The sequence below is a fragment of the Chenopodium quinoa genome, unplaced genomic scaffold (genome assembly GCF_001683475.1).
Source record: "Chenopodium quinoa cultivar QQ74 unplaced genomic scaffold, ASM168347v1, whole genome shotgun sequence".
NCBI classification, from domain to species: Eukaryota; Viridiplantae; Streptophyta; class Magnoliopsida; order Caryophyllales; family Amaranthaceae; genus Chenopodium; species Chenopodium quinoa.
The window spans coordinates 1-22,910 of NW_018743017.1; the positions used below are offsets into that span (position 1 = coordinate 1).

The 22,910-nt window shown below is 43.0% G+C and overlaps 1 protein-coding gene across 1 annotated transcript; it reads right to left on the bottom strand.

Moving 5' to 3' along the window:
- Positions 1-7,629: 7,629 nt before the first annotated feature.
- Positions 7,630-20,508, bottom strand: LOC110729962. The gene is made up of 2 exons (XM_021909750.1): positions 19,340-20,508; positions 7,630-14,358 (listed from the first exon to the last, which is right to left on the bottom strand). The coding sequence occupies exons 1-2, from the start codon at positions 20,506-20,508 to the stop codon at positions 8,850-8,852; spliced, it is 6,678 nt and encodes a 2,225-aa protein (XP_021765442.1). The 3' UTR covers positions 7,630-8,849.
- Between the last annotated feature and the right edge of the window lie 2,402 nt (positions 20,509-22,910).

Here is a 22,910-nt window from a genome sequence, read left to right on the forward strand (position 1 = left end):
GGGTCCCATCCATACGCGCCAACCCTTCCAAAGGTAAGGCTTCCGCGCGATGCATCTGGACTCATAACTATGGAACCTCTTTGACTACCATAATTCTTGAACTTTAGAGAGCTAGAGCCATGGTTAGGTTGCAAACTCATTGCATCATGTTGTGACTATTTGACTACTTGTGCATTTTTTACTTGTGCATACCTTATTTGTAGTTAAACTAACCGGTTGTGTTGACTTGTTTTTGTAAATAAAGTCTTAACAAACTAATTAATGACTAAAAAGGACTTTAATTAATTAATTTGAACTTATAAATATGTCTAAAATCGAGTCATAGCTCTTTCTTTTTTATCTTGAGTCAACCCGGATTTTTTATTCATGTATCCTGTACAAGCGTCAACTTGTTTTCGTCATAGCCGGAGTTATAGAAAAAGTTACGTGTCCTGCCACCTATGAATCTGTAGCCTAGAGTTTTATATTTTATTTGGAGTTGGTTTCGTCCCAGTTAGAGTCATAGATCAAAAGTTATGACTGAAATACTACAGCCTATCCAGTTAAGGAGTTTTTTTATTTAGCGTCCAACCTTTTTTACACGAGTCTTGTAAATAACACTTACACTCACGAGTCCTTGCACTGTTGCACACACCTTGTACATGTCTTTTCTCACACCATGACCATGTATTAGGTCCATGGATGAGTCGTCCTTTTCGTCATTTGTGTTGAAGGATCATTTTATTCCCGGATTTTTCCACATCTTTTCACAAATACACTCTTTCCTTTTACACCATTACATACCTTACACTTTCCTTCATATAATACTTTCCACATTCTCTCATCTTACTTGCGTCCCCTATACATATCATTCATCTCATATACCTATGCATGTTGAATCAAGTTCGAGTCATGCGATTGACAATAAATATCCATGGTTTCCCTTTCCACAGCGTTTTGGTCAAGGAGATAAGGGCGTCTAAAATGGGGGCAAACACCTTTGTTCAGTACTACTTTTTTATAGACCGATTCGACAAAGAAGAAAGTTTAAAAATAATGGCCAGTCAAGAAGAATTCGAGAAACTTCAAGAAACCGTGAATGGACTTGCTGAGATGCTTAAGGGGCTCACTACTCAAGTTAACGACCCTAGCATGAAATCTAAGCAAATAAGGATAATATTATACTAATAGCAAGAAAATAAAGGATCAAAACCAGAAATTGCAAGTTTAAACAAGGAGGCAAACTAAGATATTAAACTATTCTATTGACTTGAAATAACAACTAAAGATAAGCTAAATCTAATTAAAATAGATAAATTAAAGCAATAAATAAAGAGTAGGATAGAAATAATTACCAAAAGATTTAGATCACTTATAAGTCAATTGAAAAGGGAGGAATAAATAAAGCAATAAATAATAAGCCCTAGGTGTCGTTAGTTCCTAAAGGTCGAGTCAAGAATAAAAAGAAAACCCACGTCCTAAACTAACCAAAGGTAGCATAGTGGAAGAGGGGTCGAATCCTCAGGGAAGGTCAAACGTCTCTTGCTTAGATCACTTATAAGTCAATTGAAAAGGGAGGAATAAATTTTTGATGGATTTATCTATAGCTACTAGGGAAACAAATAAACTAAGAACTAAAATTAACAAGCAACAAGCAGAGGTATAAAACTTCAAAAATCAAGGAATAGCAAACACTAGGGGATAGGGGAGAAATTCCTAACTAACAATGATTTCAACAATTAGAGGCAACAAGAATGGTTCAATCGGTCAACCAAACAATTGGGGCCTATGGTCCAACATCTAGGATTCCCTCTCGGGCTCACCTAAACACCGCCTACCCAACCCCGCCTCGGTGGTCGAGGTCATCCCTAACCTAGTCATCATCACATACAAGCTCACTCTCGCGCAACTAGCATGCAACACAAAATAGGGTCTTAGAGGTGATCAATCTCTAATTCCTAACAACTAAAACCTAGGTTGGAATCAATTGCAAAACTTCTCAATCTACCCAATCTTGCACCACATATCATTCATTTCATCATTAGTTCATCATTTCCCCTCCCCTAGCTAGAAACCTAGCCTAGAGAAGGAAGGGTCATACCAAAGCACACAAGAACATTAACAAAAGCAAAAACTAAGTTTAATGAGAGAAACATGGCTAAAACCAGAAAATAGGATGATTAAACTTTACTAAAGAAGTTAACTTTGAAGAGAATATGTTAAGTCTACTTGTAATCTATTCTAAATAGCATGAAATCTAAGCAAATAAGGATAATATTATACTAATAGCAAGAAAATAAAGGATCAAAACCAGAAATTGCAAGTTTAAACAAGGAGGCAACTAAGATATTAAACTATTCTATTGACTTGAAATAACAACTAAAGATAAGCTAAAACTAATTAAAATAGATAAATAAAGCAATAAATAAAGAGTAGGGATAGAAATAATACCAAAAGATTTAATCTTGGATTGAAAATGAAAGAGAGTAACAAAGAGTAGTGTTTTAGATCTAATGAGGAACTAAACCCTAACTAATCTAAAGTGCAAAAGAAAGAAAAAAAAAACAATAAGCTGAAATCTGATTTTCTAATATTTCTCTCTCTACATACCTCTCTCCTCCCAATTACAAGGAAGAGAGGTATTTATACCCTCCTCTAAAACCTAACCCAAATCAAGGCCCAAAATTTTAGGCATCACGTGCAGAGTAAAATAATTAGAGCCGTCGGCCTACGCGTGTAGCAGAGTTCAAATCGGTCAGGGGAACACGGAGCGCCCGCTCTAAGGCCAGAGCGCCCGCTCTGAAGTCTCGCAGAAAATGCTCTGATTATTCTGGGAGCTAGAGCGCCCGCTTCAACATTAGAGCGCCCGCTCTGAGGGTTGGGTACTTGGTTTTTCTGCAGCAAGGAATACAGAGCGCCCGCTCCATATCTAGAGCGCCCGCTCTGAACTCTTCTTTCCTTCATATTTTGGGCTCTAATGCTCCAATCCCTTTGACTCCAAAGCATGCCTAATCCTTGCATCCAATCCTTGCTTTCTTAGCCACGGAGGACCTGTAAGATGGAAAACACAAATCATAGGAAAGGTTCTAATAGGAGCAAATTGAAATGGGTTAAAGGAGAGGGAATAAAACCTTAGGAAATGAGCCAAAAATGACTCAAAACCACTCCAAGTAACAAATATGCTCAATAATAACAAAACTAAGCTAAAATAGAGGAAAAAGGGCAAACAAAGGGCTCAATCGGGGAAGAAACGAAGTAGAAAAGTGGGCCAAATGGCCACTGATCAAATTCCCCCCAACTAAGTCCTTTGCTCGTCCTCGAGCGAAGTAAAATAAGCAAACAAAAATAACCAAAAGCATAAGTCTATACACTAACTCACTTTCGTAGGAATCACGGTCGTTTTTAGCGTAAACGACAAGCCATTTAAACCCCCAAGTCACTTAGGAGGACGAGTATGCTCTCGTGAGGGTTTTCGAGAGAGATTAACCCACAACTTCGCACTAAATCAAGGCAAGGTTTTTAGAGACAAATAGAAAAATAGAAAAATAGAAAAATAAAAAGGGAAAGAAACACAAACATGAATGGTTGAACTTTCACTACAATGCAATCACAAGGATGCGCAAGCTTCTTGACAAGATAGGTGGACAAGCTAGCTAATGCTCCTGGTTGAAGGCCACATAGCTCATGCTCAAAAGCTTGGACTATAAAGATCCTATCCTCCAATTGTCCCTCACCAAGGCAACCTTCCTCATCTCGATCATGTACACTAGGCGGCTAGTCGTCTCGAATTCCACAAGAGAATTAGGAGAACAACAAGGAGGTGGGCAAGGTAGGATTGCCCTAACTTAGTAAATGCAAATCCAATCTAAAAGCTCGACCCATGACTCTCTCCACCGACATTGACTCAATCACTCAAGGTCCAAAGGGCTTTTAAGGTGCAATGAAATGGCTTGGGGTAAGGGTTAAAAAAAAAAAAAAATTCTGGCTGGTGGTGTAAGCTCCTAAGAGTGAAACATTAATGAATCGAGCAAAACCAAGGCCAACTAACCTTAGTTGGTGGGTATTATACCCCCCAACTAACTCTAAACTATATACAAGATCGATGCCTTACTTATGCATTCTTATTCCAACTTTTTTTTTTTTTTTTTTTTTTTTTTTTTATACCAAAAGATTTAATTGGGGAAACAAACACGTCCCTTGCAATTTACATTATAGACATCCACTATGCCAAACTTTTAACTTAGATACAAAGCCAAGCTCGAGTTTCACTCATTTCTATAAAGGTGAAAATAAAATTAGGTTCATAAGGCTTGTAATGCGGGTAGACAAAAAGTGGAAGGCTCAAGGGGGTACGCAAAAGGTGAATGTAAACCCAAAAACCTGAAATTTGAAAGTAAAGGTGTCCTAGGAAATAAAAAAAGGATCTAAAAAGAACGAAAAATTATGCCCTTATCCCGAAATGAATGCCTTTATCATCCTATGAGTCGATTCGGTCGCGGTCTCAAGAGTCAAATGGAGCGAGTTTTAGATCAAGTAGCAAAACACTAAGTCTCCAAATTTCTAGCCACCTAGCTTTCATTCACAAGATGAGCTACGCCCAACAACCACAAACCGAGGACAAAAGGGATCAAGGCCTAAATAGCCCAAGATATGTCCAATAGGAGTCATTTGAGCAATGAAGCTATGTGATTTTCAACCAAAACATTAAAGACCTTGTAAACCTATCAAACCAAGGAACCAACTCATATATGTTCATACATTGTAGCTACTAATTCAGCCAAACACAAAACAAAGTTTTAACACTTGCCTTGGATAACACTAAGAGAAAGAAAAAGAAAAAGAAAACATTGAAGAGCAACAAGAGAAGTAGGACTTTGTTTGGAATAAATTCCATAAGTGGGGCGGTAGAAGGTACGTGAATTGAATGCACGTCCTCCTAGGCATAAAGCCGGGCGCCTCTCACGAGGTGTGAACCTCGCCCCGTTGCTACTCTTCAACAAAAATAGAAAGGAAGGGATAGAAGGATAGAAGAGGAACTCAAGAATGAAAGCATCAATTCACACAATTCTCAGTACACAATTCCAAGTATGCAAACATCCATGAATCAATCAACTTAATCCTAACTCCGCTCCTAGGAACTAAGCAAGATAAAATAAATAGAAGAGAGTTTGGAAAGATCTCACCGGAGCCATGCCAATCCAAAACATAAAAAGAATGATGGGTTCCAAGTCAACCAACCTTGGCTCCTTCCAAAAGTAGTATACAACCTGCCAAAAAGTGAGAAATACCAGAACTCCAAAGCAAAAAGATTAGAAAACAAAATAAAGAAGAAAAAGGAAAAGTGATCATGTATAATACAAACCAACAGATACAAGCCAACAGATTATTAAGCACAAGCAAGCATAGGAAAGGCTGCTCATCCCCAAAATGATCTTTTCATTTGCCCCTAGATATGAAAATGCTAAGGCACCCCCCCAACTAAAACCAGGCACCGTCTCGGTGCGATAAAACATGTAATAGTCAAGGGTGGGGGGGGGGTCAAAAGAAATGATCATCTATTCCTCAGAGTCTTCCTCTTCCTCTCCCTCTACAACTACAGGGGCGCCCAATCATAATCAACATCGCATGGCGGCCCATATGGCTCCCACCCACCGTAATAACCGGGGGGAAAGCCGTCGCCCTGATAAGGATAGGCGGGATCACCGAGGTAATCACACCCACCTGGGCGCTGGTAGTTGTAGGGGGGGAAGGAGTGGGGAGGGTCATGCAGGGTACCGGGGCCTTGCCAATAGGGGTATTGGCCGCCGGTACGAGGAATGGGGTTCCCATTGTCATCTACCTGAGGGGGCTCCCAATTCGGGACAGGCCCGTGCTGCGGAGGGTAGTAGGGGTAGTTGACACATGGGCTAAAATGTCCCTGGTCCACATGGTAATCATAAATATGGTTTTGATAAATATCAAAAGTGGGACCAGGAGACTGAGCAGGGGCCTCCTCTCTTTCCCTAGGCCGGGCTTGAGCAAGGTTCCTAACCTCCAGAGTGAGGCTAGCGAAAGCTTGCTCAATATTAAATGCAGAAGAGGAAGAGGGCTCACCTCCCCCCGAGAACTGGGGGGGCTGCTGAAGATGCTGCTGTGCCTGAGAAATAAATTGTTGAAATTGCTCTTGTTGCTGCTGCTGAAACTGTTGCTGCTGTTGCTCTTGATGTTGCTGGAATTGTTGTTGTTGCCGCCTCGCTTGCCTGATTTCATTTCTATGATCAATCTCGGGCTGGGAGAGGTCATTCTCGTGAATTTGCTCCATAGGGACTTGCCATGGTAACTCAGTTCCCGGGGGCGGATTCATCATGAACGGACATGGCATGTAGCACCAAGGGACGTCTCGGATCCGCCAAATGAAGGCCTTACCCGTGACTCCCGTGGAATCCGAAATGAATTGCATTCTTTTCATCTTCTCTATGTTCAATTCGGCTGCCATGTTCAAGCTCTCCATCTGCTGCAGCTGGGTCTTGTATCTGTACTTGAAGGCGATATACGTGACCATCCCTCCCATAAAGATAGGACCAGTCAAGAGGGGGGAGTCCCTTATTGCCTTACATCTCTTGGCAAACAGATACCCTAGATTGATCTTGTGCTCCGGGGTGGCAGGTGGGTAAAGAAGCGCACCCTCGGTAGCTCTCCAAAGAAGATATAACTCTTGATCGCTCATTTTACCTAGATCTTTTCTGGAGAAGAAAATATATGCAAGCATCCGGTGAAAGTACCGTAAGGCGGCATGGTGGATCTCTGAGGCCTTGGAGGAGTTTGATTGGAATTCTCTAGCCCCACTCGTGATTCGGGCCCAAAATTCTTGCGGACTGTACCCCTCTATATAACCTTGACCGTCAAGTCCGGAGGTATCCAAGATTCGAGCATTTGGGTCCCAACCAAATAGTTCATTGAAAGCACGGAGGGTAATGTGGCGGCCTTTGTTGAACAACCGGAATTTTACTTTGAATGCATCAATGCCTTCCATACCCTCTTCTTGATTTAACTCGAAGCTAGCAAGAAACTCCAATGTTAGGGGGCGGTAAGTTAGAGGCGGTTGGGTGGGGTAGTAGTAGGAAGTATCTGCGGTGATGTAATCATTTGGCAATCTACAATCCAAGAACGCATCAAACCCCAGATTCACTGCAAGCTCCCTAACCTTCTCGTCTATTCCAATCATATAACAGTCGTGTTGGGAATAGAAGAGAGTTGGATTAATTGCCCTCCTATCCAATGCGGCCAATTTGGTCCTTTGGGCCGCATGTGGCAGGGTAATGTTGAATTGAGTGGGTTGAGCATGCCCACCACTACTACCGGCACCACTACTTTCTCCTACATTACCACTCCTTGGTTCGGCTCTTTGCCTCTTTGAACCACCAGCCATTTCTTACAACAACAATATAGAAATTTTCCAAAGCAACACACCACAACAACCCAACAATTTCCAACAATTCTACACAATGACCACAAAAACAAAACTCTCCAAAACTTTGCACAACCACCAATTCTAAAACCAAAACTTTCTACAAACCAAAACCTAGCAAAAATCCACAATAATTTTCCCTTGCCAAAGCACCACAACAAACAACACACTACAATTCACAACAAATTTTCACCACATAAAACACAAAAACCCATTCATTCACCATCAATTCTCCAATTAAGCCAACCTTAATAAGCAAATATCCAAAGAAATAGGGAAAATTAACTTAGTAAGAGTAGGATTATACCAACAATTGGAGACAAATTAGCCTAGAGTTGAAATTGAAGAAGAACCCGACTTGGCCCGACGCGAACCCGGTAGAACCCGCTTCAATTCTTGATGAAATCCGGACTAGGTGCTGAATTCTTGATGGAGATGTATGATTTTTGGAGATAGGGGATGAATAATTTGTGAATTTTAGAGGAATTCGTAGTTGGAAGGTGGAGATTTGGAGGAGATGAAGGTTTGGTTATGGAGGAAGAAGTTGAGGGAGTTTGAGGTGAGAGAAGGGATAGGGATAGGGAGTTTGAGGTGAGAATTTGGGTGCTCAAAATTAAAAGGGGATAAAACGCAAAGTCTGAAATGAGGGTCGGAGCGGGCGCTCTAAGGGTAGAGCGGCCGCTCTAACATTTCGCTGAAAAATCAGGTTTCTGGGTTGAAAATCAAAGCGCCCGCTCTAAGACCAGGGCGCCCGCTCTAAAGCTGCGCAATTTTCCCACACTTAGTCAATTTTTCACCCAAAACTCAGAGCTCCCGCTCTCTGACCAGAGCGCCCGCTCTAGCTTCTCGGATTTTAGCACCAAAAATGTAGAATTTCTGAGGGACCTTCAAAGCGCCCGCTCTACACCCAGAGCGCCCGCTCTAAATTCTCGAAATTTTCCTTCCTTAGCCCCCTTAAAATCAGAGCGCCCGCTCTACACCCAGAGCGCCCGCTCTAAATTCTCGGATTTTGGCCTCAAGTATTCTGAATAATTCCCAATGATGCAGAGCGCCCGCCCTCTGTTTAGAGCGCCCGCTCTAGACTGTCGGATTTTTGGCTTTAAAAGCATTATTTCCCAAACCTGCAAACACTCAAATATCACTCAAACCAAAATCGTTAGTACTTCTATAGGATGCGACCTAAGTACCCGACTCAACCATTGATTGGTTGAGCCAAGAGGTCGTGCCCTTCGGTTTATAGCATTTTGGCTAACGATAACCAACATAAACCATCCCCTCTTTGGGGAAAAATCCTCCGGATTTTTGCAAAGTACTTAAAACAAAAAGTAACTAAAGAGATAGTTCAAAGACAAATATTCACAATATACTACAAAGCATGCTAGTTTAACGTCCCTAGCTTGACGTTACGTCACGAGCAATAAAGCTAAGGGGGAGGAACGGTGTGGACCGTCCCAAGCATTAGGCAACCGATCTTTCCAATATCTCCTTCATCATAGTATCTTTTGATCCGTTGCCCATTCACCATGAACCGGCTCCCATCTTCATGATTTTCCAATTCGAACGAGCCATAGGGGGTTACTTTGGTGATTGTAAACGGCCCCACCCATTTGGACTTGAGCTTCCCGGGAAAGAGTCGGAGACGTGAGTTGAAGAGAAGAACCTTGTTACCCACCTCGAAGTCACGATCTCGAATCCTTTTGTCGTGCCACCTCTTGGTTTGTTCTTTGTAGAGTCTAGAGCTCTCATAAGCATCATACCTCAACTCTTCCAACTCGTTGAGCTTGAGTAACCTCTTTTCTCCGGCCAAGTGAAGGTCCATGTTGAGTTCCTTTACAGCCCACCATGCCTTGTACTCCAATTCCACCGGAAGGTGGCATCCCTTACCATAGACAAGTCGATATGGCGTGGTGCCAATCGGTGTCTTGTAAGCGGTCCGTAAGGCCCATAGTACATCATCCAGTCTTAGGGACCAATCTTTTCTAGACTTGTTGACCATCCTCTCGAGCAAACTCTTAATTTCTCTGTTGGACACCTCCACTTGCCCTTGGGTTTGTGGATGGTAAGGGAGTCCAACCTTATGATGTACCCCATATTTCTTCAAAAGTGCTTCGAGTTGTTTCTTGGCGAAATGAGATCCGCCATCACTAATTAGGCACCGTGGCACCCCAAATCTAGGAAAGATGATCTTCTTGAGCAACTTCAACACTACCTTGTGGTCATTTGTGGGTGATGGTATCGCTTCCACCCATTTAGTCACATAATCCACAGCCACAAGGATATACAAATTCCCACATGAGGAGACAAACGGACCCATGAAGTCCACTCCCCATACATCAAATGGCTCAACTTCTAAGATTGATTGTTGCGGCATTTCATTTCTCTTTGTGATTCCTCCCATCCTTTGGCATCGGTCACATCGAAGGATGAACTTGTGAACATCTTTGCGCATAGTTGGCCACCAAAGCTTGCAACCTAGGATCCTTGCCACGGTCTTGTTGACACCTCCATGACCTCCACAAGGTAGTGAATGACAATGTTCCATAATACCTTCCATCTCATGATTTGCCACACATTTCCGGAACAAACCGTCACTACACTTCTTGTACAAGCTTGGATCATCCCAAAAATACCTCTTAACTTCCTTGAAGAACCTCTTCCTTTGTCGAGCATCATAGTCATGAGGTACCACCCCGCTTGCTAAATAATTTGCAATATCAGCGAACCAAGGGATGGTGTTGGTAACGATCGCCATAAGAGAGTCATCTCGAAGCTCATCATCGATGGGATCCTCTTTGTCAAGGTAAGAAGGGTGGTCTAACGGCAACCTTGAGAGGTGGTCAGCCACTAGGTTCTCACTTCCTTTCTTATCCCGTATTTCAATGTCAAATTCTTGTAAGAGAAGGACCCATCGGATTAGACGCGGCTTAGCATCCTTTTTGCTCATTAAATACTTCACCGCGGAGTGATCGGTGTAGACAATGGCCTTGTTGCACACCAAATAGGGTCTAAACTTGTCAAAAGCGAAGACCACCGCCAACATTTCCTTCTCCGTGGTGGTGTAATTCTTTTGTGCCGTATCTAAAGTCCGGCTTGCATAAGAGATCACATTCAATTTCTTTTCTTTCCTTTGCCCAAGGACTGCTCCAACTGCATTATCACTCGCGTCACACATTAGTTCAAACGGGAGTTCCCAATTCGGTGCTTGCACTATAGGCGCATTCACTAAAGCATTTTTCAAGGTTTCAAATGCCTTAGTGCAAGCATCATCGAATTTGAACTCCACCTCTTTTTGAAGTAAACTCGTCAAAGGTCTCGCTATTTGTGCAAAATCTTTGATAAATCGGCGATAGAAGCCGGCGTGCCCCAAGAAGGCACGTACCCCGGTCACCGATGATGGTGGGGGTAGCTTTTCTATCGCCGAGACCTTTGCCGGGTCTACCTCAATACCATTAATGGACACTTTATGCCCGAGGACAATGCCCTCCTCGACCATAAAATGGCACTTTTCCCAATTCAACACAAGGTTCGTCTCTTGACACCTCTTTAAAACCTTTTCGAGATTGTGCAAGCATAGGTCAAAAGACGAACCACAAACACTGAAATCATCCATGAAAACTTCTATTGCATTTTCGATCATATCAGAAAAGATTGCTGTCATACATCGTTGGAAAGTCGATGGGGCATTGCACAATCCGAAGGGCATCCTTCGGTAGGCAAATGTCCCAAATGGACAAGTGAAGGTTGTTTTATGTTGGTCATCCGGGTGAATTGGGATTTGAAAGAAACCCGAATAACCATCAAGAAAACAATAGTGTGAATGCTTCACCAACCTTTCCAACATTTGATCGATAAATGGCAAGGGGAAATGATCTTTTCTAGTGGCTTTATTAAGCCTCCTATAGTCAATGCACATTCTCCACCCCGTGACAGTGCGGGTGGAGATATCATTCCCCTTGTCATCTTGTATGATGGTCATGCCTCCCTTTTTGGGAACCACATGAACCGGGCTCACCCATTTGCTATCGGAGATAGCATAAATGATCCCCGCTTCACGTAGTTTGAGGATTTCCTTCTTAACCACTTCCTTCAAAGTCGGATTCAACCGCCTTTGAGGTTCAATGGAAGAGGCATGATCATCCTCAAGATGAATGCGATGCATACACAAGCTAGGGCTAATCCCCTTAATATCATCAATGCTATACCCGATAACACTCCTATATTTTTTTAAAATCTCAATTAATTTTTGCAATGAGGTGTCATCGAGGTTAGCATTGACAATAATAGGATGTAAGCAATCATCATCCAAATAAGCATATTTGAGAGAAGGAGGGAGGGGTTTTAGTTCTACCTTGGGAGGAGGCGTGGAACTCTCCTCCTTAGACTCACTTTGGATCGATGGGAGCTCATCCACGGCTCCTTGAGTCTCGGGATGAGTTTCACCTTCAAGGCTTTCAACCTCCAAGGCACACAAAGATTCTCCTTCACCCACCTCCTCACATGGGAGGTCTTCATCACCCTTGTCTTTAATTACCTCATGAGACTTCACCAATTCATCAAGTTCGGAGTCCACCAAGTCCACCCGCCAAATCTTCTCTACCATAGGTTGCTTCAAAGTCTTTGAGAATTCAAACTTGTACTTCTCATTGGCCACCTCACATGTAATGGTATTATCTTTGCAATTGACGACCGCTCCCATGGTCTTGAGTGCCTCTCTTCCAAGGATAAGAGGAGTATGAGGGTCCTCCTCCATATCCATCACCACAAAATCGCAAGGCACAAACAAATTCCCAATCTTGATAGGAACGTCTTCTAACTCACCGCATGGGAATTTTGTGGACCGGTCGGCTAATTGAATCACCTTTCTTGAAGGTATCATCTCGAACTTGAGCTTCTTTGCAATGGATAGTGGCATGAGGCTCACACTTGCCCCAAGATCGGCTAGTGCACCCGTGGTCTCCATATCACCAATCTTGACCGGAAGAGTGAAGCTTCCCGGATCACATTGCTTGGTAGGCAAGGTTCTTTGCACTAGGGCACTAACTTGATGAGGAAGAGTGATACACTCATCACTTAGCTTCTTTTTGTTGGAGAGGAGTTCCTTGAGGAATTTTGCATAGGGTGGCATTTGAGTCATGGCTTCAAGGAATGGAATGTTGATGTGAAGTGACTTGAGCATAGCCATAAACTTGTTGTACTTGTCATTCAATCTCCTCTCAACAATCCTCTCGGGATAAGGCGGTGGTGGTTCAAACCTTGATGGTTGATAAGATGTTGATGGTTGCTTGTCTTTCCCAACTTCCTTGCTCTTTTCACTACCTTCACCCTTCTTCTTCTCAATGCTTCCTTCAACACTATTGTCAATTATTTGACCTTGGCTATCTCCATTGACCTCTTCAACCACTTGCTCTTCACCCTCCTTGTTGTGCTCCGATTGATCACTCCTAGGCCCCTCATAAGACTTTCCGGACCTAAGAGAGATAGCTTTGATATGATGGGTGGTAGCCGGGTTGGTAGTAGGTTGGCCCGGGAGCTTCTCATTGGCTAGATTGGTCACCCTCTCGGCGAGTTGAGCCACTTGATTATCCATCATCTTTTGATGTGCGGTGACCTCTTGATGCCTTTGATCCGCTTTTCGCTCACTATTGGTTATTCTTTGATCCATGGCGGATAGGCTTGATTGGATTCTATTGAGAGTTTCCATGAGCATTTGTTGATTAGGATCATTTTGCATGGAAGGGTTGGGTTGGAAATTCTGAAATTGGTTGGGTGGTCCTTGCTTGAATGGTGCTCTAGGGTGATTGCTAGCATTTGGATTTGGAAAGGGAGCCATTTGACCCGTGTTGTGGCTTGGGCCACTTGCATCTTGAAATCTATTACCATAATTGGCATTGGGGGCTCTCCAATTATCACGTTGATTGTTCATGTACCCCATTGCCGCTACATGTTCGGGGTCTCGACCACCACAATATGATATATCATGGTTGGTACCCCCACAATTCTCACAAGAGAAAGAGTGTACTTGATTGGTGGAGGAAGATGAAGACCCTTGGCTATTTCCCAGCTTCTTGTCAATGACTTGTTCCATAAGAGCCTTGAGTGAACCTTGATCAAGCTCGAATTTGCCCGAAGCTCTCTCTTCACCTCTTCTTCTTCCACCACTCGTAGAATAGTACCTCACAACTTCCTCTATGGTGTCCTCCAATTGAGCTTGAGGCACCTTGCTAATATGTCCACCACATCCGGAATTCAAATTTTGCTTGGGTATGTCGTCAAGACCATCATAGAAGAACTTGATGAGAAGTTGCTTGTCAAACTCATGGTGTGGGCAAGCTCTCACATACTCTTTAAACCGGTCCCAAGCTTCCCCCAAAGATTCATACCTTTCTTGCCTAAATGATGAAATTTTCTGCCTCAATTCGGTTGATTTGTCTTCGGGAATGAACTTGTTCAAGAAAGCTTTGGCCGTGTCTCTCCATGTGGCCAACGAGCCGGGCTTTAGGTTTTTGAGCCACCTATAAGCCTTGCCTGTGAGCGAATACCGAAAAAGGTGCATCCGGATGTATTCTTGAGTGACTTGGTTGGTTTGGATTAAAGCACATGTCTCGAGAAATTTGTCCAAATGCTCTATCGGATCTTCATGAGCTGCTCCAGAAAATTGATCTCCACGCACCATTTGAGTGTAGTGCGGGTGGATAGTGAAATTTGTTTCCGTTGTAGGAAGTAGAATCCCACATTGCAATTCATGACTACCCGGATTACCAAAGTCACCAAAAAGAGCGCCATTGGCATCCCCCATGTCTGAAGAAATATCACTAGAAGAATCAAAGAACTCCTCCTCCTCACCCGTTTGTTCAACAAATAGTCTCCTCACTCGCCTTAGAGTGCGGTCAATGTCGAGATCGAGGTCGTGAGTAGGTGGTCCCTGTGATCTTCTAAGCATTCAACACAGCTAAGCAGACAATTAGCGAATGACAACAACGGAGAAATAAATGAAAAATAGAAGGATAGAAGTAGAAAACAATTGAAAAACAAGATAACTAAGCAATAAACAATGTTGCCATTCCCCGGCAACGGCGCCAAAACTTGATCGGCCCCCTAGGTGTCGTTAGTTCCTAAAGGTCGAGTCAAGAATAAAAAGAAAACCCACGTCCTAAACTAACCAAAGGTAGCATAGTGGAAGAGGGGTCGAATCCTCAGGGAAGGTCAAACGTCTCTTGCTTAGATCACTTATAAGTCAATTGAAAAGGGAGGAATAAATTTTTGATGGATTTATCTATAGCTACTAGGGAAACAAATAAACTAAGAACTAAATTAACAAGCAACAAGCAGAGGTATAAAACTTCGAAAATCAAGGAATAGCAAACACTAGGGGATAGGGGAGAATTCCTAACTAACAATGATTTCAACAATTAGAGGCAACAAGAATGGTTCAATCGGTCAACCAAACAATTGGGGCCTATGGTCCAACATCTAGGATTCCCTCTCGGGCTCACCTAAACACCGCCTACCCAACCCCGCCTCGGTGGTCGAGGTCATCCCTAACCTAGTCATCATCACATACAAGCTCACTCTCGCGCAACTAGCATGCAACACAAAATAGGGTCTTAGAGGTGATCAATCTCTAATTCCTAACAACTAAAACCTAGGTTGGAATCAATTGCAAAACTTCTCAATCTACCCAATCTTGCACCACATATCATTCATTTCATCATTAGTTCATCATTTCCCCCTCCCCTAGCTAGAAACCTAGCCTAGAGAAGGAAGGGTCATACCAAAGCACACAAGAACATTAACAAAAGCAAAAACTAAGTTTAATGAGAGAAACATGGCTAAAACCAGAAAATAGGATGATTAAACTTTACTAAAGAAGTTAACTTTGAAGAGAATATGTTAAGTCTACTTGTAATCTATTCTAAATAGCATGAAATCTAAGCAAATAAGGATAATATTATACTAATAGCAAGAAAATAAAGGATCAAAACCAGAAATTGCAAGTTTAAACAAGGAGGCAACTAAGATATTAAACTATTCTATTGACTTGAAATAACAACTAAAGATAAGCTAAAACTAATTAAAATAGATAAATAAAGCAATAAATAAAGAGTAGGGATAGAAATAATACCAAAAGATTTAATCTTGGATTGAAAATGAAAGAGAGTAACAAAGAGTAGTGTTTTAGATCTAATGAGGAACTAAACCCTAACTAATCTAAAGTGCAAAAGAAAGAAAAAAAAACAATAAGCTGAAATCTGATTTTCTAATATTTCTCTCTCTACATACCTCTCTCCTCCCAATTACAAGGAAGAGAGGTATTTATACCCTCCTCTAAAACCTAACCCAAATCAAGGCCCAAAATTTTAGGCATCACGTGCAGAGTAAAATAATTAGAGCCGTCGGCCTACGCGTGTAGCAGAGTTCAAATCGGTCAGGGGAACACGGAGCGCCCGCTCTAAGGCCAGAGCGCCCGCTCTGAAGTCTCGCAGAAAATGCTCTGATTATTCTGGGAGCTAGAGCGCCCGCTTCAACATTAGAGCGCCCGCTCTGAGGGTTGGGTACTTGGTTTTTCTGCAGCAAGGAATACAGAGCGCCCGCTCCATATCTAGAGCGCCCGCTCTGAACTCTTCTTTCCTTCATATTTTGGGCTCTAATGCTCCAATCCCTTTGACTCCAAAGCATGCCTAATCCTTGCATCCAATCCTTGCTTTCTTAGCCACGGGAGGACCTGTAAGATGGAAAACACAAATCATAGGAAAGGTTCTAATAGGAGCAAATTGAAATGGGTTAAAGGAGAGGGAATAAAACCTTAGGAAATGAGCCAAAAATGACTCAAAACCACTCCAAGTAACAAATATGCTCAATAATAACAAAACTAAGCTAAAATAGAGGAAAAAGGGCAAACAAAGGGCTCAATCGGGGAAGAAACGAAGTAGAAAAGTGGGCCAAATGGCCACTGATCAAATTCCCCCCAACTAAGTCCTTTGCTCGTCCTCGAGCGAAGTAAAATAAGCAAACAAAAATAACCAAAAGCATAATTCTATACACTAACTCACTTTCGTAGGAATCACGGTCGTTTTTAGCGTAAACGACAAGCCATTTAAACCCCCAAGTCACTTAGGAGGACGAGTATGCTCTCGTGAGGGTTTTCGAGAGAGATTAACCCACAACTTCGCACTAAATCAAGGCAAGGTTTTTAGAGACAAATAGAAAAATAGAAAAATAGAAAAATAAAAAGGGAAAGAAACACAAACATGAATGGTTGAACTTTCACTACAATGCAATCACAAGGATGCGCAAGCTTCTTGACAAGATAGGTGGACAAGCTAGCTAATGCTCCTGGTTGAAGGCCACATAGCTCATGCTCAAAAGCTTGGACTATAAAGATCCTATCCTCCAATTGTCCCTCACCAAGGCAACCTTCCTCATCTCGATCATGTACACTAGGCGGCTAGTCGTCTCGAATTCCACAAGAGAATTAGGAGAACAACAAGGAGGTGGGCAAGGTAGGATTGCCCTAACTTAGTAAATGCAAATCCAATCTAAAAGCTCGACCCATGACTCTCTCCACCGACATTGACTCAATCACTCAAGGTCCAAAGGGCTTTTAAGGTGCAATGAAATGGCTTGGGGTAAGGGTTAAAAAAAAAAAAAAAAAAATTCTGGCTGGTGGTGTAAGCTCCTAAGAGTGAAACATTAATGAATCGAGCAAAACCAAGGCCAACTAACCTTAGTTGGTGGGTATTATACCCCCCAACTAACTCTAAACTATATACAAGATCGATGCCTTACTTATGCATTCTTATTCCAACTTTTTTTTTTTTTTTTTTTTTTTTTTTATACCAAAAGATTTAATTGGGGAAACAAACACGTCCCTTGCAATTTACATTATAGACATCCACTATGCCAAACTTTTAACTTAGATACAAAGCCAAGCTCGAGTTTCACTCATTTCTATAAAGGTGAAAATAAAATTAGGTTCATAAGGCTTGTAATGCGGGTAGACAAAAAGTGGAAGGCTCAAGGGGGTACGCAAAAGGTGAATGTAAACCCAAAAACCTGAAATTTGAAAGTAAAGGTGTCCTAGGAAATAAAAAAAGGATCTAAAAAGAACGAAAAATTATGCCCTTATCCCGAAATGAATGCCTTTATCATCCTATGAGTCGATTCGGTCGCGGTCTCAAGAGTCAAATGGAGCGAGTTTTAGATCAAGTAGCAAAACACTAAGTCTCCAAATTTCTAGCCACCTAGCTTTCATTCACAAGATGAGCTACGCCCACAACCACAAACCGAGGACAAAAGGGATCAAGGCCTAAATAGCCCAAGATATGTCCAATAGGAGTCATTTGAGCAATGAAGCTATGTGATTTTCAACCAAAACATTAAAGACCTTGTAAACCTATCAAACCAAGGAACCAACTCATATATGTTCATACATTGTAGCTACTAATTCAGCCAAACACAAAACAAAGTTTTAACACTTGCCTTGGATAACACTAAGAGAAAGAAAAAGAAAAAGAAAACATTGAAGAGCAACAAGAGAAGTAGGACTTCGTTTGGAATAAATTCCATAAGTGGGGGCGGTAGAAGGTACGTGAATTGAATGCACGTCCTCCTAGGCATAAAGCCGGGCGCCTCTCACGAGGTGTGAACCTCGCCCCGTTGCTACTCTTCAACAAAAATAGAAAGGAAGGGATAGAAGGATAGAAGAGGAACTCAAGAATGAAAGCATCAATTCACACAATTCTCAGTACACAATTCCAAGTATGCAAACATCCATGAATCAATCAACTTAATCCTAACTCCGCTCCTAGGAACTAAGCAAGATAAAATAAATAGAAGAGAGTTTGGAAAGATCTCACCGGAGCCATGCCAATCCAAAACATAAAAAGAATGATGGGTTCCAAGTCAACCAACCTTGGCTCCTTCCAAAAGTAGTATACAACCTGCCAAAAAGTGAGAAATACCAGAACTCCAAAGCAAAAAGATTAGAAAACAAAATAAAGAAGAAAAAGGAAAAGTGATCATGTATAATACAAACCAACAGATACAAGCCAACAGATTATTAAGCACAAGCAAGCATAGGAAAGGCTGCTCATCCCCAAAATGATCTTTTCATTTGCCCCTAGATATGAAAATGCTAAGGCACCCCCCCAACTAAAACCAGGCACCGTCTCGGTGCGATAAAACATGTAATAGTCAAGGGTGGGGGGGGGGTCAAAAGAAATGATCATCTATTCCTCAGAGTCTTCCTCTTCCTCTCCCTCTACAACTACAGGGGGCGCCCAATCATAATCAACATCGCATGGCGGCCCATATGGCTCCCACCCACCGTAATAACCGGGGGGAAAGCCGTCGCCCTGATAAGGATAGGCGGGATCACCGAGGTAATCACACCCACCTGGGCGCTGGTAGTTGTAGGGGGGGAAGGAGTGGGGAGGGTCATGCAGGGTACCGGGGCCTTGCCAATAGGGGTATTGGCCGCCGGTACGAGGAATGGGGTTCCCATTGTCATCTACCTGAGGGGGCTCCCAATTCGGGACAGGCCCGTGCTGCGGAGGGTAGTAGGGGTAGTTGACACATGGGCTAAAATGTCCCTGGTCCACATGGTAATCATAAATATGGTTTTGATAAATATCAAAAGTGGGACCAGGAGACTGAGCAGGGGCCTCCTCTCTTTCCCTAGGCCGGGCTTGAGCAAGGTTCCTAACCTCCAGAGTGAGGCTAGCGAAAGCTTGCTCAATATTAAATGCAGAAGAGGAAGAGGGCTCACCTCCCCCCGAGAACTGGGGGGGCTGCTGAAGATGCTGCTGTGCCTGAGAAATAAATTGTTGAAATTGCTCTTGTTGCTGCTGCTGAAACTGTTGCTGCTGTTGCTCTTGATGTTGCTGGAATTGTTGTTGTTGCCGCCTCGCTTGCCTGATTTCATTTCTATGATCAATCTCGGGCTGGGAGAGGTCATTCTCGTGAATTTGCTCCATAGGGACTTGCCATGGTAACTCAGTTCCCGGGGGCGGATTCATCATGAACGGACATGGCATGTAGCACCAAGGGACGTCTCGGATCCGCCAAATGAAGGCCTTACCCGTGACTCCCGTGGAATCCGAAATGAATTGCATTCTTTTCATCTTCTCTATGTTCAATTCGGCTGCCATGTTCAAGCTCTCCATCTGCTGCAGCTGGGTCTTGTATCTGTACTTGAAGGCGATATACGTGACCATCCCTCCCATAAAGATAGGACCAGTCAAGAGGGGGGAGTCCCTTATTGCCTTACATCTCTTGGCAAACAGATACCCTAGATTGATCTTGTGCTCCGGGGTGGCAGGTGGGTAAAGAAGCGCACCCTCGGTAGCTCTCCAAAGAAGATATAACTCTTGATCGCTCATTTTACCTAGATCTTTTCTGGAGAAGAAAATATATGCAAGCATCCGGTGAAAGTACCGTAAGGCGGCATGGTGGATCTCTGAGGCCTTGGAGGAGTTTGATTGGAATTCTCTAGCCCCACTCGTGATTCGGGCCCAAAATTCTTGCGGATTGTACCCCTCTATATAACCTTGACCGTCAAGTCCGGAGGTATCCAAGATTCGAGCATTTGGGTCCCAACCAAATAGTTCATTGAAAGCACGGAGGGTAATGTGGCGGCCTTTGTTGAACAACCGGAATTTTACTTTGAATGCATCAATGCCTTCCATACCCTCTTCTTGATTTAACTCGAAGCTAGCAAGAAACTCCAATGTTAGGGGGCGGTAAGTTAGAGGCGGTTGGGTGGGGTAGTAGTAGGAAGTATCTGCGGTGATGTAATCATTTGGCAATCTACAATCCAAGAACGCATCAAACCCCAGATTCACTGCAAGCTCCCTAACCTTCTCGTCTATTCCAATCATATAACAGTCGTGTTGGGAATAGAAGAGAGTTGGATTAATTGCCCTCCTATCCAATGCGGCCAATTTGGTCCTTTGGGCCGCATGTGGCAGGGTAATGTTGAATTGAGTGGGTTGAGCATGCCCACCACTACTACCGGCACCACTACTTTCTCCTACATTACCACTCCTTGGTTCGGCTCTTTGCCTCTTTGAACCACCAGCCATTTCTTACAACAACAATATAGAAATTTTCCAAAGCAACACACCACAACAACCCAACAATTTCCAACAATTCTACACAATGACCACAAAAAACAAAACTCTCCAAAACTTTGCACAACCACCAATTCTAAAACCAAAACTTTCTACAAACCAAAACCTATCAAAAATCCACAATAATTTTCCCTTGCCAAAGCACCACAACAAACAACACACTACAATTCACAACAAATTTTCACCACATAAAACACAAAACCCATTCATTCACCATCAATTCTCCAATTAAGCCAACCTTAATAAGCAAATATCCAAAGAAATAGGGAAAATTAACTTAGTAAGAGTAGGATTATACCAACAATTGGAGACAAATTAGCCTAGAGTTGAAATTGAAGAAGAACCCGACTTGGCCCGACGCGAACCCGGTAGAAACCCGCTTCAATTCTTGATGAAATCCGGACTAGGTGCTGAATTCTTGATGGAGATGTATGATTTTTGGAGATAGGGGATGAATAATTTGTGAATTTTAGAGGAATTCGTAGTTGGAAGGTGGAGATTTGGAGGAGATGAAGGTTTGGTTATGGAGGAAGAAGTTGAGGGAGTTTGAGGTGAGAGAAGGGATAGGGATATGGAGTTTGAGGTGAGAATTTGGGTGCTCAAAATTAAAAGGGGATAAAAACGCAAAGTCTGAAATGAGGGTCGGAGCGGGCGCTCTAAGGGTAGAGCGGCCGCTCTAACATTTCGCTGAAAAATCAGGTTTCTGGGTTGAAAATCAAAGCGCCCGCTCTAAGACCAGGGCGCCCGCTCTAAGACCAGGGCGCCCGCTCTAAAGCTGCGCAATTTTCCCACACTTAGTCAATTTTTCACCCAAAACTCAGAGCTCCCGCTCTCTGACCAGAGCGCCCGCTCTAGCTTCTCGGATTTTAGCACCAAAAATGTAGAATTTCTGAGGGACCTTCAAAGCGCCCGCTCTACACCCAGAGCGCCCGCTCGAAATTCTCGAAATTTTCCTTCCTTAGCCCCCTTAAAATCAGAGCGCCCGCTCTACACCCAGAGCGCCCGCTCTAAATTCTCGGATTTTGGCCTCAAGTATTCTGAATAATTCCCAATGATGCAGAGCGCCCGCCCTCTGTTTAGAGCGCCCGCTCTAGACTGTCGGATTTTTGGCTTTAAAAGCATTATTTCCCAAACCTGCAAACACTCAAATATCACTCAAACCAAAATCGTTAGTACTTCTATAGGATGCAACCTAAGTACCCGACTCAACCATTGATTGGTTGAGCCAAGAGGTCGTGCCCTTCGGTTTATAGCATTTTGGCTAACGATAACCAACATAAATCATCCCCTCTTTGGGGAAAAATCCTCCGGATTTTTGCAAAGTACTTAAAACAAAAAAGTAACTAAAGAGATAGTTCAAAGACAAATATTCACAATATACTACAAAGCATGCTAGTTTAACGTCCCTAGCTTGACGTTACGTCACGAGCAATAAAGCTAAGGGGGAGGAACGGTGTGGACCGTCCCAAGCATTAGGCAACCGATCTTTCCAATATCTCCTTCATCATAGTATCTTTTGATCCGTTGCCCATTCACCATGAACCGGCTCCCATCTTCATGATTTTCCAATTCGAACGAGCCATAGGGGGTTACTTTGGTGATTGTAAACGGCCCCACCCATTTGGACTTGAGCTTCCCGGGAAAGAGTCGGAGACGTGAGTTGAAGAGAAGAACCTTGTTACCCACCTCGAAGTCACGATCTCGAATCCTTTTGTCGTGCCACCTCTTGGTTTGTTCTTTGTAGAGTCTAGAGCTCTCATAAGCATCATACCTCAACTCTTTCAACTCGTTGAGCTTGAGTAACCTCTTTTCTCCGGCCAAGTGAAGGTCCATGTTGAGTTCCTTTACAGCCCACCATGCCTTGTACTCCAATTCCACCGGAAGGTGGCATCCCTTACCATAGACAAGTCGATATGGCGTGGTGCCAATCGGTGTCTTGTAAGCGGTCCGTAAGGCCCATAGTACATCATCCAGTCTTAGGGACCAATCTTTTCTAGACTTGTTGACCATCCTCTCGAGCAAACTCTTAATTTCTCTGTTGGACACCTCCACTTGCCCTTGGGTTTGTGGATGGTAAGGGAGTCCAACCTTATGATGTACCCCATATTTCTTCAAAAGTGCTTCGAGTTGTTTCTTGGCGAAATGAGATCCGCCATCACTAATTAGGCACCGTGGCACCCCAAATCTAGGAAAGATGATCTTCTTGAGCAACTTCAACACTACCTTGTGGTCATTTGTGGGTAATGGTATCGCTTCCACCCATTTAGTCACATAATCCACAGCCACAAGGATATACAAATTCCCACATGAGGAGACAAACGGACCCATGAAGTCCACTCCCCATACATCAAATG

Bases quoted from the DNA above. Each gene is read 5' to 3' on its own strand.
- LOC110729962 (XM_021909750.1), bottom strand. From the start codon at position 20,508: ATGGCTGGTGGTTCAAAGAGGCAAAGAGCCGAACCAAGGAGTGGTAAT. The intron at 14,359-19,339 runs GCAAGCGAGGCG...TTGAATGCTTAG, and splicing joins GATCATAGAAATGAAATCAG to AAGATCACAGGGACCACCTA.